This window comes from Sander lucioperca, chromosome 11, assembly GCF_008315115.2.
Source record: "Sander lucioperca isolate FBNREF2018 chromosome 11, SLUC_FBN_1.2, whole genome shotgun sequence".
NCBI lineage: Eukaryota > Metazoa > Chordata > Actinopteri > Perciformes > Percidae > Sander > Sander lucioperca.
The window spans coordinates 23807406-23825916 of record NC_050183.1 but is presented as its reverse complement, the minus strand read 5'-3'; the positions used below and the strand labels follow the sequence as shown (position 1 = coordinate 23825916).

The window sequence follows — 18511 nt, the reverse complement described above, 5'->3', positions numbered from 1 at the left end:
GAGTCCGTTCCAAGTGTGTAGGACGTACCGTTCTGGAGTTATAAGCGAAAATGTTCGCGCCATAGACTTTAATTGTAGGATTTTGTGAAAAGTGTTTTTCCCGGAAAATGTTCCTCCAGGATATTTTTAGGAAGTGTGCGTTTCAGGTCATTTGGAGTCGATTGGTAGCTATTTGTCGTGTAACTTTTTGTTTACATATTCTGATCAAGACACGTTTCTGGAGTCCTTCAGCACATATGCTGATCTTCCCAGAAAATGTAAATAGGGGATAAATGACACTATTGAGAGTGTGTCTGTCTGTGTGTGTGTATGTGTGCGTGTCTGTGTGTGTGTGTGTGTGTGTGTGTGTGCGTTTCTGCATACCTGCCGTTACATTTTGCCACCTCCCGACTGTCGTCAAAGTAGCTTCAATCCACAAGTGGGGTCCCGTCGACGGCGTGCGGCCGGCATGTGAAAAAAGGGAGGAAAAAAAACAAACAACCTGAAGCAGCAAGCGTGCACTCTGTGTGTGCAGTAGAATGAGCATCAGACTTATGTCAGCCTCACACTTTTTTGCAGAAAACACATAGATTCTGGCGTATCTGTAAAGGATTTGAAGAAGCGCAGATTAGGCCTGCCGTGAGTGGACGGAAACAGGAATACACTCCTTAGCGTTGTGCAGAGATATACCCTTTGCGGCGGCCCAGTGCCGACCGCATCCGTACACTCACTTTCGGCTGCCCTTCACGTCTCTCAAGGGAGACTCAATTGGCCGCACGTCTAAGGTTGATTTAAGGAATTGTTTTTTTCAGCCTGCCACGAAGCACGGGAGAAGCAGAAATGTCTCTTCGCAGCAGCCGCGCTGACTGCGTCTCCACGTGCGTTTTGGGCTGCATTCGTCAGCTTTGTTTATGTTGAGATTTTGCTGTTCCGCACATTTGACCACTGAGCTAGCAATACTCTGACTCATTAGGTCGCGTTTTGTGTGAGCGGTGTGTCTGTCTGTCTGTCTGTCTGTCTGTGTGCATGCATCTCTGTGTGTTCTGTGTGGTGTCTAGGCAAAACACAGAAAAGTGGCATAATTTGTCCCACGCAGCATATGCGCTGTTCTGAGCTGAAAATGTCAGAGGATGATGAGGGATGAATGAGGGATCAAAGGGTGTGTGTGTGTGTGTGTGTGTGGGGCTTGTATTAAGCAAGAAGCCTTTCGACCTCAAGAAGTCCTAAAACTTCAACAAGTCTGTCTAGGGGTGTGCAGAGTAAAAATACCAGCCTTGCCATGAGGAGACAGAGAAACAGAATGAAAGTCCCTGGTGCGGAAACAAGTTCATCTTCGTAGCAGCTAGGCTGACCACGTCCCCATCTTCATTTTGGGCTGTTTGAGGGTTGTAAATAGGAAAAAAAATTATGCTAAATGTGAATGTGTATGTGTGTGTGGGGGCTTGTATTAAGCAAGAAGCCTTTCGACCTCAAGAAGTCCTAAAACTTCAAGAAGTCTGTCTAGGGGTGTGCAGAGTAAAAATATCAGCCTTGCCATGAGGAGACAGAGAAACAGAATGAAAGTCCCTGTTGCGGAAACAAATTCATCTTCGTAGCAGCTAGGCTGACCACGTCCCCATCTTCATTTTGGGCTGTTTGAGGGTTGTAAATAGGAAGAAAATTATGCTAAATGTGAATGGGAAACGCAAAGAGTATCGGGAAGACGGGAGAGCCAGGGTGCACGCCCAAAGAGCGAGGAAGCGGTGTAAAACGAGTAGCGTATGTAAAATGTGAAAGAAAAATAGACGGAGAGATATTCACTTTGGGTTAGGGTTAGTGCATGTGTGTGTCTGTGTGTGTGTGTGTCTGTGTGTTGTGTGTAGGCAAATGGCAGACCTCCCGTTTGCTCCCATGAGTGGTCTTTCGTCAGGCAGGCAGGCAGGCAGGCAGGCAGGCAGGCAGGCAGGGCTGTTGAAATGAGGCAAAGGTACCAGTCATTTTTTCATAACCTTAAGCCATTTGGAAACACAGTTCAACACCTTACATTACCTGACAATTCAGTCTGTCTGTCTGTCTGTCTGTCTGTGTGTTTGTGTGTGTGTGTGTGTGTGCGTGGTCTCTGTGTTTGTGTGTCTGTCTGTCTGTCTGTCTGTGTCTGTGTGTGTCTCTGTGTGTACGTGTGTCTGTGTGCGTGTGTGTCTGTGTGTGTCTCTGTGTGTGTCTGTGTGGTCTGTTTGTGTGTGTGTGTGTGTCTCTGTCTGTCTGTGTCTCTGTGTGTTGTGTCTGTGTGTGTCTGTGTTTGTGTGTGTGTGTCTGTGTCTCTGTGTGTTGTGTGTGTGTCTGTGTCTCTGTGTTGTGTTGTGTGTGTGTGTGTGTGTGTTTTTGTGTGTGTCTGTGTCTCTGTGTGTTGTGTGTGTGTCTGTGTCTCTGTGTGTTGTGTGTGTGTGTGTGTGGTGTGTGGTGTGTGTGTCTCTGTGTGTTGTGTGTGTGTGTGTGTGTGTGTCTCTGTGTGTTGTGTGTCTGTCTGTCTGTCTGTGTCTGTCTCTGTGTACGTGTGTCTGTGTGCGTGTGTGTCTGTGTGTGTCTCTGTGTGTGTGTGTCTGTTTGTGTGTCTGTGTGTGTGTCTGTTTGTGTTGTGTTGTGTTGTGTGTGTGTGTGTGTGTGGTGTGTGTGTGTCTGTTTGTGTGTCTGTGTCTCTGTGTGTTGTGTTGTGTGTCTCTGTCTGTCTGAGTGTCTATGTCTGTGTCTCTGTGTGTTGTGTCTGTGTGTGTGTGTGTGTGTGTGTGTGTGTGTGTGTGTGTTGTGTCTGTGTGTGTGTGTGTGTGTCTGTGTCTCTGTGTGTGTGTTGTGTCTGTGTCTCTGTGTGTTGTGTCTGTGTCTCTGTGTGTTGTGTCTGTGTCTCTGTGTGTTGTGTCTGTGTCTCTGTGTGTTGTGTCTGTGTGTGTGTGTGTTGTGTCTGTGTCTCTGTGTGTGTGTGTCTCTGTGTGTGTCTGTGTCTCTGTGTTGTGTGTGTGTGTGTGTCTGTGTCTCTGTGTGTTGTGTGTTGTGTGTGTGTGTGTGTCTGTGTCTCTGTGTGTTGTGTGTGTGTGTGTCTGTGTCTCTGTGTGTTGTGTGTGTGTCTCTGTGTTGTGTGTGTGTGTGTGTGTGTGTGTGTGTGTCTCTGTGTGTTGTGTGTCTGTCTGTCTGTCTGTGTCTGTGTGTGTCTCTGTGTGTACGTGTGTCTGTGTGCGTGTGTGTCTGTGTGTCTCTGTGTGTGTGTCTGTTTGTGTGTGTGTGTGTGTGTGTCTGTTTGTGTTGTGTGTGTGTGTGTGTGTGTGTGTCTGTTTGTGTGTCTGTTTGTGTGTGTGTGTCTCTGTCTGTCTGTCTGTCTGTCAGTCTGTCTGTGTCTCTGTGTGTTGTGTCTGTGTGTGTGTGTGTGTGTGTCTGTCTCTGTGTGTTGTGTGTGTCTGTGTCTCTGTGTGTTGTGTGTGTCTGTGTCTCTGTGTGTTGTGTGTGTGTCTGTCTCTGTGTGTTGTGTTGTGTGTGTGTGTGTGTGCGTGCGTGCGTGTCTGTGTGTGTGTCTGTGTGTTTGTGTGTGTCTGTGTGCGTGTGTGTCTGTGTGCGTGTCTGTCTGTCTGTCTGTCTGTCTGTCTGTCTGTCTGTCTGTGTGTGCAGGCACATCAGAGACCCCCAGTGGTTCCAAGTGGTACCACTTTACATATCCCGGTAACCATCAGCACATTTGCTGATGGTTACCGGGATATGTAACAGGTAGTCAAGAGCCCACACAAGCAGACAGGCAGGCAGGAAGTGGGTCACCCTTCGCAATAAAGCTTCCTGTCCTTTCAGCATAAAAGAGCAAATGTGTAGTCTTTTCATTTCAGAGAAATGTTTAGTTTGAGAAAGTAAAAACAGTATGAGATGCCAAAAGTTGGTCCAAAGTTAAAAGAAATATTGTAATTAATTCTGTTAAATGTTGCAACTTTGCTAACCAATTTGGAAGTTCAGGGAATTTGTATTTTTCTTCATTTCATGTAACAGCCTCGAGTGGTTAATTCATTTAAAGTGTTCAGTTTAATAATCTTAAAAAAACAATTTGCTCTATGCTTTAAATTACAAGGTTATTATGTATAATATTAGTTATTAACGCTTATAACCAAAGTCCTTTGGATTTTGTCGTTCTGCACAATTGACCCCATTCTGACTCATTGTGTCGCGTTTTATGGTGTCCCTGGGAGCGCGCGTCTGCATACCTGCCGTCACATTTCGCCCCGCCTCCCGACGGTCGTCTCGGCAGCTTCGATCCACAAGTGGGGTCCCGTCGACGGCGTGCGGCCGGCATGTGAAAAAAGGGGGAAAAAAACAAACAACCTGAAGCAGCAAGCGTGCACTCTGTGTGTGCAGTAGAATGAGCATCAGACTTATGTCAGCCTCACACTTTTTTGCAGAAACACATTGATTCTGGCGCATCTGTAAAGGATTTGAAGAAGCGCAGATTAGGCCTGCCGTGAGTGGACGGAAGCAGGAATACACTCCTTAGCGTTGTGCAGAGATATACCCTTTGCGGCGGCCCAGAGCCGACCGCATCCGTACGCTCACTTTCGGCTGCCCTTCGCGTCTCTCAAGGGAGACTCAATTGGCCGCACGTCTAAGGTTGATTTAAGGAATTGTTTTTTCAGCCTGCCACGAAGCACGGGAGAAGCAGAAATGTCTCTTCGCAGCAGCCGCGCTGACTGCGTCTCCACGTGCGTTTTGGGCTGCATTCGTCAGCTTTGTTTATGTTGAGATTTTGCTGTTCCGCACATTTGACCACTGAGCTAGCAATACTCTGACTCATTAGGTCGCGTTTTGTGTGAGGGGTGTGTCTGTATGTGTGTGTGTGTGTGTGTGTGTCTGTCTGTGCGACAGGTGTGTCTGCGTGTGTGTGTGTCTGTCTGTCTGTCTCTCTGTGTGTGTGCATGCGTCTCTGTGTGTTCTGTGTAGTGTCTAGGCAAAACACAGAAAAGTGGCATAATTTGTCCCACGCAGCATATGCGCTGTTCTGAGCAGAAAACGTCAGAGGATGATGAGGGTTGAATGAGGGATCAAAGGGTGTGTGTGTATGTGTGTGTGTGTGTGTGTGTGGGCTTGTATTAAGCAAGAAGCCTTTCGACCTCAAGAAGTCCTAAAACTTCAACAAGTCTGTCTAGGGGTGTGCAGAGTAAAAATACCAGCCTTGCCATGAGGAGACAGAGAAACAGAATGAAAGTCCCTGGTGCGGAAACAAATTCATCTTCGTAGCAGCTAGGCTGACCACGTCCCCATCTTCATTTTGGGCTGTTTGAGGGTTGTAAATAGGAAAAAAAATTATGCTAAATGTGAATGTGTATAGGGTTAGGGGGTTAGGGGAAATTAAAGAAAGTCTCACAGCCGAAGGCTGGGTTAGGGTTAGGGTTAGGGTTAGGGTTAGGGTTAGGTTTAGAAAAAGGAGAGGGTCTCGGTGCTTTAGCACCGAGACTCTGAATGCACGCACTACAGAAAGCAATCAAAACACCCCGGTCCCCACTGTCCCTCCTCGAGGACCCCCATCGCCACTCAGTTCTCATATTTACGATTATATCAACAATTATATTCATCACATCAGAATGCCCTCTGCTGTTGCAGCATGTAATCGGAACAACACTAAAAAAAGTTTTGAGCAAATGTTAACACTAATTTAGGGTTAGGTCAAAGGTCAGTAACCAAAATTTGGGGTCAGAGTCCCAGACAGGGGTCAGTGACGGTTATGGTTAGGGTTAGAGGTCATGGAGAGGGTTAGAGACGGTTATGGTTAGGGTTAGAAGTCATGGAGTGGGTTAGGGACAGAAAAGGAAGGGAGAGGTGGGAGGTGGGTAGGGTAAAGGGAAAAGAGGGGATGGAAGGGGTGGAGGAAAGGGAAAGGAGGAGAGGTGGGGAGGCAGGACAAAGAAGGAAAAATAACATGTCTCTATCTTTGAATTATTTTTCATTTAGGCCTCTTGGTACAAGAGTGTCCAATTTTCTGAGGGTTAGGGTTAGGGTTAGGGTTAGGGTTAGGGTTAGGGGTTAGGGATTAAATCAAGGGGTCCCGGTGACTTACGAATTGCACCGGGACCTTAAATGCACTCACTACTGACAGCATAGCCAAAACACCCTGGACTCCCCGTCCCTCATCAAAGCCCCCTCATCCACCGACAAGAATGAGTATATATCAAATAATATGCAATAAATTGCTTAATCAACCTTGTGAATGTGTCAGGTGAGTAAAACTCTTTTTTCTCCACAGGTACTGTATCTCAGGTAAGTATTATATAACATAAATGTATTCAGGAATATGCAATAAATTGCTTAATCAACCTTGTGAATGTGTCAGGTGAGTAAAACTCTTTTTTCTCCTGTTTTTTCTCCACAGGTACTGTATCTCAGGTAAGTATAATATAACAAAAATGTATTTAGGAATGTGCAATAAATTGCTTAACCAACCACAATATATAGGTACTCTGTTGTTGCTGCATCTCAGGTAAGTATAATATGAACAAAAAATGTACTTATAAATGCAATAAAATGCTTATATATGTATATCTTACATTATTAAGATTAATATTTCTGCTGTATCAGAGGTGAATATAAACTATAAATGAACTGTCACCAATCTGTAAGCCCAGGATACCTTTTTAACCTCTGGTTATAATAGAAAATCTTCCTTTTAGGTGTCTTCTAGTCCGTCTCTGATCCCAGGCGGGGCAGGCCAAACACGGGCCCCAGCGAAGGCGTGCAGTGAGCGGGGCTGCAGCTGCGGTCGGTATCATCCCTCTGGTGGAAAACAACAGGCCGTCGGGTAGCGGAGCGGGCCCGAACAAGGCTCCAGCAGCGACCCTGGCGCAGACGGCATCCCTGGCTCATCATGGCGCTCCGGTCGTCTCTCATGGTGCAGGTCCGACGATCGCGGCGTAATGGAGAACCCCCGTGGCCAAAGAGTTGGATCCTTACCGGTAGGTTGGTAGCGGTCAGCCATCTCTCCTGGTTGTAGCTGTAGCTGTAGCTAACAGCTAACAGGCTGCAGTCTCGACCTGGAGTCGCCATTTTGTGCCTCTCACGGACATTTAAACTTTAAAAGACACTTCCAAAAAATGGAATAAACTCAAAAAGAGTAAACGTGATGGTCTTGAGTAGTATTTATTTCGACGACGTACGTTTCAACCTCAATAGGCCTTTATCAAGTCTGCATACATACTCATTTGCGTCTTTTCATTCCTCAAGCAACAAGCGGCACGGGCAAGTAAGGCTGGCAGCAATCTGAACAGACAGGCAGGAAGTACGTAATCACGTGTTTTAGTCCTTCACAATAAAAGTTCCTGTTTTTTTCAGAATAAAGGCACAACAGTGCTCTTAATACATTCAACAGTTGAAACTAAGTGGAAGTCACAAAAGTGCTCTTCTAAGTGTGGATATGCAGTCTGAATCACTCAAAATAGAGGCTTAAATAATAATTAAAGTCACAACAGTGCTCTTTAATATATAGAACTGCATCCAAATTATTAGGGGTTCAACTGGTTAAGTTCAGAATTCAGGAAAACAGGTAAGGTGTATTCAAAAATCCTCTGGTTAGGATTAGGTCAAAAGACCATCTGGTTAGGTTTAGGTCAAGAGACCGTCTGGTTAAGATTAGGTCAAAAGACCATCTGGTTAAGATTAGGTCAAAAGACCGTCTGGTTAAGATTAGGTCAAAAGACCATCTGGTTAGGTTTAGGTCAAGAGACCGTCTAGTTAAGACTGGGTCAAAAGACCTTCTAATAAATGCTGGGTCAAAAGATCATCAGTGAAGGTAAAGTCTAAAAGACTGTTATAATAGAAATTGGTTTGTGCCTGTGAAAAGAACGCTGCCAAAAGCCCTTACCTCGCTCGGCTGGGAAATCACTGGACCATCACATCATATATTGTAACTTATTAAGTTCTCTATACAAAATATATAACAACAGAAATTGTCCTGGAAAACCAAGTTCAGTCCTGTATGCCAACAGAGTACATCCTAAATTATGAGGAGCAGTGGAGGGGAGGCCTCTCAGAAAGGACAGGGGGGCCAAGGCAGGTGCTGTTGAGTCCGGGCGGTATAGGGATTAAATCAAGGGGTCCCGGTGACTTACGAATTGCACCGGGACCTTAAATGCACTCACTACTGACAGCATAGCCAAAACACCCTGGACTCCCCGTCCCTCATCAAAGCCCCCTCATCCACCGACAAGAATGAGTATATATCAAATAATATGCAATAAATTGCTTAATCAACCTTGTGAATGTGTCAGGTGAGTAAAACTCTTTTTTCTCCACAGGTACTGTATCTCAGGTAAGTATTATATAACATAAATGTATTCAGGAATATGCAATAAATTGCTTAATCAACCTTGTGAATGTGTCAGGTGAGTAAAACTCTTTTTTCTCCTGTTTTTTCTCCACAGGTACTGTATCTCAGGTAAGTATAATATAACAAAAATGTATTTAGGAATGTGCAATAAATTGCTTAACCAACCACAATATATAGGTACTCTGTTGTTGCTGCATCTCAGGTAAGTATAATATGAACAAAAAATGTACTTATAAATGCAATAAAATGCTTATATATGTATATCTTACATTATTAAGATTAATATTTCTGCTGTATCAGAGGTGAATATAAACTATAAATGAACTGTCACCAATCTGTAAGCCCAGGATACCTTTTTAACCTCTGGTTATAATAGAAAATCTTCCTTTTAGGTGTCTTCTAGTCCGTCTCTGATCCCAGGCGGGGCAGGCCAAACACGGGCCCCAGCGAAGGCGTGCAGTGAGCGGGGCTGCAGCTGCGGTCGGTATCATCCCTCTGGTGGAAAACAACAGGCCGTCGGGTAGCGGAGCGGGCCCGAACAAGGCTCCAGCAGCGACCCTGGCGCAGACGGCATCCCTGGCTCATCATGGCGCTCCGGTCGTCTCTCATGGTGCAGGTCCGACGATCGCGGCGTAATGGAGAACCCCCGTGGCCAAAGAGTTGGATCCTTACCGGTAGGTTGGTAGCGGTCAGCCATCTCTCCTGGTTGTAGCTGTAGCTGTAGCTAACAGCTAACAGGCTGCAGTCTCGACCTGGAGTCGCCATTTTGTGCCTCTCACGGACATTTAAACTTTAAAAGACACTTCCAAAAAATGGAATAAACTCAAAAAGAGTAAACGTGATGGTCTTGAGTAGTATTTATTTCGACGACGTACGTTTCAACCTCAATAGGCCTTTATCAAGTCTGCATACATACTCATTTGCGTCTTTTCATTCCTCAAGCAACAAGCGGCACGGGCAAGTAAGGCTGGCAGCAATCTGAACAGACAGGCAGGAAGTACGTAATCACGTGTTTTAGTCCTTCACAATAAAAGTTCCTGTTTTTTTCAGAATAAAGGCACAACAGTGCTCTTAATACATTCAACAGTTGAAACTAAGTGGAAGTCACAAAAGTGCTCTTCTAAGTGTGGATATGCAGTCTGAATCACTCAAAATAGAGGCTTAAATAATAATTAAAGTCACAACAGTGCTCTTTAATATATAGAACTGCATCCAAATTATTAGGGGTTCAACTGGTTAAGTTCAGAATTCAGGAAAACAGGTAAGGTGTATTCAAAAATCCTCTGGTTAGGATTAGGTCAAAAGACCATCTGGTTAGGTTTAGGTCAAGAGACCGTCTGGTTAAGATTAGGTCAAAAGACCATCTGGTTAAGATTAGGTCAAAAGACCGTCTGGTTAAGATTAGGTCAAAAGACCATCTGGTTAGGTTTAGGTCAAGAGACCGTCTAGTTAAGACTGGGTCAAAAGACCTTCTAATAAATGCTGGGTCAAAAGATCATCAGTGAAGGTAAAGTCTAAAAGACTGTTATAATAGAAATTGGTTTGTGCCTGTGAAAAGAACGCTGCCAAAAGCCCTTACCTCGCTCGGCTGGGAAATCACTGGACCATCACATCATATATTGTAACTTATTAAGTTCTCTATACAAAATATATAACAACAGAAATTGTCCTGGAAAACCAAGTTCAGTCCTGTATGCCAACAGAGTACATCCTAAATATGAGGAGCAGTGGAGGGGAGGCCTCTCAGAAAGGACAGGGGGGGCCAAGGCAGGTGCTGTTGAGTCCGGGCGGTATAGGGATTAAATCAAGGGGTCCCGGTGACTTACGAATTGCACCGGGACCTTAAATGCACTCACTACTGACAGCATAGCCAAAACACCCTGGACTCCCCGTCCCTCATCAAAGCCCCCTCATCCACCGACAAGAATGAGTATATATCAAATAATATGCAATAAATTGCTTAATCAACCTTGTGAATGTGTCAGGTGAGTAAAACTCTTTTTTCTCCACAGGTACTGTATCTCAGGTAAGTATTATATAACATAAATGTATTCAGGAATATGCAATAAATTGCTTAATCAACCTTGTGAATGTGTCAGGTGAGTAAAACTCTTTTTTCTCCTGTTTTTTCTCCACAGGTACTGTATCTCAGGTAAGTATAATATAACAAAAATGTATTTAGGAATGTGCAATAAATTGCTTAACCAACCACAATATATAGGTACTCTGTTGTTGCTGCATCTCAGGTAAGTATAATATGAACAAAAAATGTACTTATAAATGCAATAAAATGCTTATATATGTATATCTTACATTATTAAGATTAATATTTCTGCTGTATCAGAGGTGAATATAAACTATAAATGAACTGTCACCAATCTGTAAGCCCAGGATACCTTTTTAACCTCTGGTTATAATAGAAAATCTTCCTTTTAGGTGTCTTCTAGTCCGTCTCTGATCCCAGGCGGGGCAGGCCAAACACGGGCCCCAGCGAAGGCGTGCAGTGAGCGGGGCTGCAGCTGCGGTCGGTATCATCCCTCTGGTGGAAAACAACAGGCCGTCGGGTAGCGGAGCGGGCCCGAACAAGGCTCCAGCAGCGACCCTGGCGCAGACGGCATCCCTGGCTCATCATGGCGCTCCGGTCGTCTCTCATGGTGCAGGTCCGACGATCGCGGCGTAATGGAGAACCCCCGTGGCCAAAGAGTTGGATCCTTACCGGTAGGTTGGTAGCGGTCAGCCATCTCTCCTGGTTGTAGCTGTAGCTGTAGCTAACAGCTAACAGGCTGCAGTCTCGACCTGGAGTCGCCATTTTGTGCCTCTCACGGACATTTAAACTTTAAAAGACACTTCCAAAAAATGGAATAAACTCAAAAAGAGTAAACGTGATGGTCTTGAGTAGTATTTATTTCGACGACGTACGTTTCAACCTCAATAGGCCTTTATCAAGTCTGCATACATACTCATTTGCGTCTTTTCATTCCTCAAGCAACAAGCGGCACGGGCAAGTAAGGCTGGCAGCAATCTGAACAGACAGGCAGGAAGTACGTAATCACGTGTTTTAGTCCTTCACAATAAAAGTTCCTGTTTTTTTCAGAATAAAGGCACAACAGTGCTCTTAATACATTCAACAGTTGAAACTAAGTGGAAGTCACAAAAGTGCTCTTCTAAGTGTGGATATGCAGTCTGAATCACTCAAAATAGAGGCTTAAATAATAATTAAAGTCACAACAGTGCTCTTTAATATATAGAACTGCATCCAAATTATTAGGGGTTCAACTGGTTAAGTTCAGAATTCAGGAAAACAGGTAAGGTGTATTCAAAAATCCTCTGGTTAGGATTAGGTCAAAAGACCATCTGGTTAGGTTTAGGTCAAGAGACCGTCTGGTTAAGATTAGGTCAAAAGACCATCTGGTTAAGATTAGGTCAAAAGACCGTCTGGTTAAGATTAGGTCAAAAGACCATCTGGTTAGGTTTAGGTCAAGAGACCGTCTAGTTAAGACTGGGTCAAAAGACCTTCTAATAAATGCTGGGTCAAAAGATCATCAGTGAAGGTAAAGTCTAAAAGACTGTTATAATAGAAATTGGTTTGTGCCTGTGAAAAGAACGCTGCCAAAAGCCCTTACCTCGCTCGGCTGGGAAATCACTGGACCATCACATCATATATTGTAACTTATTAAGTTCTCTATACAAAATATATAACAACAGAAATTGTCCTGGAAAACCAAGTTCAGTCCTGTATGCCAACAGAGTACATCCTAAATTATGAGGAGCAGTGGAGGGGAGGCCTCTCAGAAAGGACAGGGGGGCCAAGGCAGGTGCTGTTGAGTCCGGGCGGTATAGGGATTAAATCAAGGGGTCCCGGTGACTTACGAATTGCACCGGGACCTTAAATGCACTCACTACTGACAGCATAGCCAAAACACCCTGGACTCCCCGTCCCTCATCAAAGCCCCCTCATCCACCGACAAGAATGAGTATATATCAAATAATATGCAATAAATTGCTTAATCAACCTTGTGAATGTGTCAGGTGAGTAAAACTCTTTTTTCTCCACAGGTACTGTATCTCAGGTAAGTATTATATAACATAAATGTATTCAGGAATATGCAATAAATTGCTTAATCAACCTTGTGAATGTGTCAGGTGAGTAAAACTCTTTTTTCTCCTGTTTTTTCTCCACAGGTACTGTATCTCAGGTAAGTATAATATAACAAAAATGTATTTAGGAATGTGCAATAAATTGCTTAACCAACCACAATATATAGGTACTCTGTTGTTGCTGCATCTCAGGTAAGTATAATATGAACAAAAAATGTACTTATAAATGCAATAAAATGCTTATATATGTATATCTTACATTATTAAGATTAATATTTCTGCTGTATCAGAGGTGAATATAAACTATAAATGAACTGTCACCAATCTGTAAGCCCAGGATACCTTTTAACCTCTGGTTATAATAGAAAATCTTCCTTTTAGGTGTCTTCTAGTCCGTCTCTGATCCCAGGCGGGGCAGGCCAAACACGGGCCCCAGCGAAGGCGTGCAGTGAGCGGGGCTGCAGCTGCGGTCGGTATCATCCCTCTGGTGGAAAACAACAGGCCGTCGGGTAGCGGAGCGGGCCCGAACAAGGCTCCAGCAGCGACCCTGGCGCAGACGGCATCCCTGGCTCATCATGGCGCTCCGGTCGTCTCTCATGGTGCAGGTCCGACGATCGCGGCGTAATGGAGAACCCCCGTGGCCAAAGAGTTGGATCCTTACCGGTAGGTTGGTAGCGGTCAGCCATCTCTCCTGGTTGTAGCTGTAGCTGTAGCTAACAGCTAACAGGCTGCAGTCTCGACCTGGAGTCGCCATTTTGTGCCTCTCACGGACATTTAAACTTTAAAAGACACTTCCAAAAAATGGAATAAACTCAAAAAGAGTAAACGTGATGGTCTTGAGTAGTATTTATTTCGACGACGTACGTTTCAACCTCAATAGGCCTTTATCAAGTCTGCATACATACTCATTTGCGTCTTTTCATTCCTCAAGCAACAAGCGGCACGGGCAAGTAAGGCTGGCAGCAATCTGAACAGACAGGCAGGAAGTACGTAATCACGTGTTTTAGTCCTTCACAATAAAAGTTCCTGTTTTTTTCAGAATAAAGGCACAACAGTGCTCTTAATACATTCAACAGTTGAAACTAAGTGGAAGTCACAAAAGTGCTCTTCTAAGTGTGGATATGCAGTCTGAATCACTCAAAATAGAGGCTTAAATAATAATTAAAGTCACAACAGTGCTCTTTAATATATAGAACTGCATCCAAATTATTAGGGGTTCAACTGGTTAAGTTCAGAATTCAGGAAAACAGGTAAGGTGTATTCAAAAATCCTCTGGTTAGGATTAGGTCAAAAGACCATCTGGTTAGGTTTAGGTCAAGAGACCGTCTGGTTAAGATTAGGTCAAAAGACCATCTGGTTAAGATTAGGTCAAAAGACCGTCTGGTTAAGATTAGGTCAAAAGACCATCTGGTTAGGTTTAGGTCAAGAGACCGTCTAGTTAAGACTGGGTCAAAAGACCTTCTAATAAATGCTGGGTCAAAAGATCATCAGTGAAGGTAAAGTCTAAAAGACTGTTATAATAGAAATTGGTTTGTGCCTGTGAAAAGAACGCTGCCAAAAGCCCTTACCTCGCTCGGCTGGGAAATCACTGGACCATCACATCATATATTGTAACTTATTAAGTTCTCTATACAAAATATATAACAACAGAAATTGTCCTGGAAAACCAAGTTCAGTCCTGTATGCCAACAGAGTACATCCTAAATTATGAGGAGCAGTGGAGGGGAGGCCTCTCAGAAAGGACAGGGGGGCCAAGGCAGGTGCTGTTGAGTCCGGGCGGTATAGGGATTAAATCAAGGGGTCCCGGTGACTTACGAATTGCACCGGGACCTTAAATGCACTCACTACTGACAGCATAGCCAAAACACCCTGGACTCCCCGTCCCTCATCAAAGCCCCCTCATCCACCGACAAGAATGAGTATATATCAAATAATATGCAATAAATTGCTTAATCAACCTTGTGAATGTGTCAGGTGAGTAAAACTCTTTTTTCTCCACAGGTACTGTATCTCAGGTAAGTATTATATAACATAAATGTATTCAGGAATATGCAATAAATTGCTTAATCAACCTTGTGAATGTGTCAGGTGAGTAAAACTCTTTTTTCTCCTGTTTTTTCTCCACAGGTACTGTATCTCAGGTAAGTATAATATAACAAAAATGTATTTAGGAATGTGCAATAAATTGCTTAACCAACCACAATATATAGGTACTCTGTTGTTGCTGCATCTCAGGTAAGTATAATATGAACAAAAAATGTACTTATAAATGCAATAAAATGCTTATATATGTATATCTTACATTATTAAGATTAATATTTCTGCTGTATCAGAGGTGAATATAAACTATAAATGAACTGTCACCAATCTGTAAGCCCAGGATACCTTTTTAACCTCTGGTTATAATAGAAAATCTTCCTTTTAGGTGTCTTCTAGTCCGTCTCTGATCCCAGGCGGGGCAGGCCAAACACGGGCCCCAGCGAAGGCGTGCAGTGAGCGGGGCTGCAGCTGCGGTCGGTATCATCCCTCTGGTGGAAAACAACAGGCCGTCGGGTAGCGGAGCGGGCCCGAACAAGGCTCCAGCAGCGACCCTGGCGCAGACGGCATCCCTGGCTCATCATGGCGCTCCGGTCGTCTCTCATGGTGCAGGTCCGACGATCGCGGCGTAATGGAGAACCCCCGTGGCCAAAGAGTTGGATCCTTACCGGTAGGTTGGTAGCGGTCAGCCATCTCTCCTGGTTGTAGCTGTAGCTGTAGCTAACAGCTAACAGGCTGCAGTCTCGACCTGGAGTCGCCATTTTGTGCCTCTCACGGACATTTAAACTTTAAAAGACACTTCCAAAAAATGGAATAAACTCAAAAAGAGTAAACGTGATGGTCTTGAGTAGTATTTATTTCGACGACGTACGTTTCAACCTCAATAGGCCTTTATCAAGTCTGCATACATACTCATTTGCGTCTTTTCATTCCTCAAGCAACAAGCGGCACGGGCAAGTAAGGCTGGCAGCAATCTGAACAGACAGGCAGGAAGTACGTAATCACGTGTTTTAGTCCTTCACAATAAAAGTTCCTGTTTTTTTCAGAATAAAGGCACAACAGTGCTCTTAATACATTCAACAGTTGAAACTAAGTGGAAGTCACAAAAGTGCTCTTCTAAGTGTGGATATGCAGTCTGAATCACTCAAAATAGAGGCTTAAATAATAATTAAAGTCACAACAGTGCTCTTTAATATATAGAACTGCATCCAAATTATTAGGGGTTCAACTGGTTAAGTTCAGAATTCAGGAAAACAGGTAAGGTGTATTCAAAAATCCTCTGGTTAGGATTAGGTCAAAAGACCATCTGGTTAGGTTTAGGTCAAGAGACCGTCTGGTTAAGATTAGGTCAAAAGACCATCTGGTTAAGATTAGGTCAAAAGACCGTCTGGTTAAGATTAGGTCAAAAGACCATCTGGTTAGGTTTAGGTCAAGAGACCGTCTAGTTAAGACTGGGTCAAAAGACCTTCTAATAAATGCTGGGTCAAAAGATCATCAGTGAAGGTAAAGTCTAAAAGACTGTTATAATAGAAATTGGTTTGTGCCTGTGAAAAGAACGCTGCCAAAAGCCCTTACCTCGCTCGGCTGGGAAATCACTGGACCATCACATCATATATTGTAACTTATTAAGTTCTCTATACAAAATATATAACAACAGAAATTGTCCTGGAAAACCAAGTTCAGTCCTGTATGCCAACAGAGTACATCCTAAATTATGAGGAGCAGTGGAGGGGAGGCCTCTCAGAAAGGACAGGGGGGCCAAGGCAGGTGCTGTTGAGTCCGGGCGGTATAGGGATTAAATCAAGGGGTCCCGGTGACTTACGAATTGCACCGGGACCTTAAATGCACTCACTACTGACAGCATAGCCAAAACACCCTGGACTCCCCGTCCCTCATCAAAGCCCCCTCATCCACCGACAAGAATGAGTATATATCAAATAATATGCAATAAATTGCTTAATCAACCTTGTGAATGTGTCAGGTGAGTAAAACTCTTTTTTCTCCACAGGTACTGTATCTCAGGTAAGTATTATATAACATAAATGTATTCAGGAATATGCAATAAATTGCTTAATCAACCTTGTGAATGTGTCAGGTGAGTAAAACTCTTTTTTCTCCTGTTTTTTCTCCACAGGTACTGTATCTCAGGTAAGTATAATATAACAAAAATGTATTTAGGAATGTGCAATAAATTGCTTAACCAACCACAATATATAGGTACTCTGTTGTTGCTGCATCTCAGGTAAGTATAATATGAACAAAAAATGTACTTATAAATGCAATAAAATGCTTATATATGTATATCTTACATTATTAAGATTAATATTTCTGCTGTATCAGAGGTGAATATAAACTATAAATGAACTGTCACCAATCTGTAAGCCCAGGATACCTTTTTAACCTCTGGTTATAATAGAAAATCTTCCTTTTAGGTGTCTTCTAGTCCGTCTCTGATCCCAGGCGGGGCAGGCCAAACACGGGCCCCAGCGAAGGCGTGCAGTGAGCGGGGCTGCAGCTGCGGTCGGTATCATCCCTCTGGTGGAAAACAACAGGCCGTCGGGTAGCGGAGCGGGCCCGAACAAGGCTCCAGCAGCGACCCTGGCGCAGACGGCATCCCTGGCTCATCATGGCGCTCCGGTCGTCTCTCATGGTGCAGGTCCGACGATCGCGGCGTAATGGAGAACCCCCGTGGCCAAAGAGTTGGATCCTTACCGGTAGGTTGGTAGCGGTCAGCCATCTCTCCTGGTTGTAGCTGTAGCTGTAGCTAACAGCTAACAGGCTGCAGTCTCGACCTGGAGTCGCCATTTTGTGCCTCTCACGGACATTTAAACTTTAAAAGACACTTCCAAAAAATGGAATAAACTCAAAAAGAGTAAACGTGATGGTCTTGAGTAGTATTTATTTCGACGACGTACGTTTCAACCTCAATAGGCCTTTATCAAGTCTGCATACATACTCATTTGCGTCTTTTCATTCCTCAAGCAACAAGCGGCACGGGCAAGTAAGGCTGGCAGCAATCTGAACAGACAGGCAGGAAGTACGTAATCACGTGTTTTAGTCCTTCACAATAAAAGTTCCTGTTTTTTTCAGAATAAAGGCACAACAGTGCTCTTAATACATTCAACAGTTGAAACTAAGTGGAAGTCACAAAAGTGCTCTTCTAAGTGTGGATATGCAGTCTGAATCACTCAAAATAGAGGCTTAAATAATAATTAAAGTCACAACAGTGCTCTTTAATATATAGAACTGCATCCAAATTATTAGGGGTTCAACTGGTTAAGTTCAGAATTCAGGAAAACAGGTAAGGTGTATTCAAAAATCCTCTGGTTAGGATTAGGTCAAAAGACCATCTGGTTAGGTTTAGGTCAAGAGACCGTCTGGTTAAGATTAGGTCAAAAGACCATCTGGTTAAGATTAGGTCAAAAGACCGTCTGGTTAAGATTAGGTCAAAAGACCATCTGGTTAGGTTTAGGTCAAGAGACCGTCTAGTTAAGACTGGGTCAAAAGACCTTCTAATAAATGCTGGGTCAAAAGATCATCAGTGAAGGTAAAGTCTAAAAGACTGTTATAATAGAAATTGGTTTGTGCCTGTGAAAAGAACGCTGCCAAAAGCCCTTACCTCGCTCGGCTGGGAAATCACTGGACCATCACATCATATATTGTAACTTATTAAGTTCTCTATACAAAATATATAACAACAGAAATTGTCCTGGAAAACCAAGTTCAGTCCTGTATGCCAACAGAGTACATCCTAAATTATGAGGAGCAGTGGAGGGGAGGCCTCTCAGAAAGGACAGGGGGGCCAAGGCAGGTGCTGTTGAGTCCGGGCGGTATAGGGATTAAATCAAGGGGTCCCGGTGACTTACGAATTGCACCGGGACCTTAAATGCACTCACTACTGACAGCATAGCCAAAACACCCTGGACTCCCCGTCCCTCATCAAAGCCCCCTCATCCACCGACAAGAATGAGTATATATCAAATAATATGCAATAAATTGCTTAATCAACCTTGTGAATGTGTCAGGTGAGTAAAACTCTTTTTTCTCCACAGGTACTGTATCTCAGGTAAGTATTATATA

General features: G+C 43.8%; 1 protein-coding gene across 1 annotated transcript in view; it reads left to right on the top strand.

The window, feature by feature from the left end:
* LOC118496292 (peptidyl-prolyl cis-trans isomerase G-like) overlaps positions 1-18511 on the top strand; it is a 41426-nt gene that overhangs the window by 19158 nt on the left and 3757 nt on the right. Inside the window, exons 3-11 of the mRNA XM_036007449.1 lie at positions 6221-6234; positions 6347-6360; positions 6673-6868; positions 7519-7657; positions 9594-9701; positions 11638-11745; positions 13681-13788; positions 15725-15832; positions 17769-17876. Coding sequence (XP_035863342.1) covers positions 6221-6234; positions 6347-6360; positions 6673-6868; positions 7519-7657; positions 9594-9701; positions 11638-11745; positions 13681-13788; positions 15725-15832; positions 17769-17876 — 903 coding nt within the window. The remainder of the gene's footprint in view (positions 1-6220; positions 6235-6346; positions 6361-6672; positions 6869-7518; positions 7658-9593; positions 9702-11637; positions 11746-13680; positions 13789-15724; positions 15833-17768; positions 17877-18511) is intronic.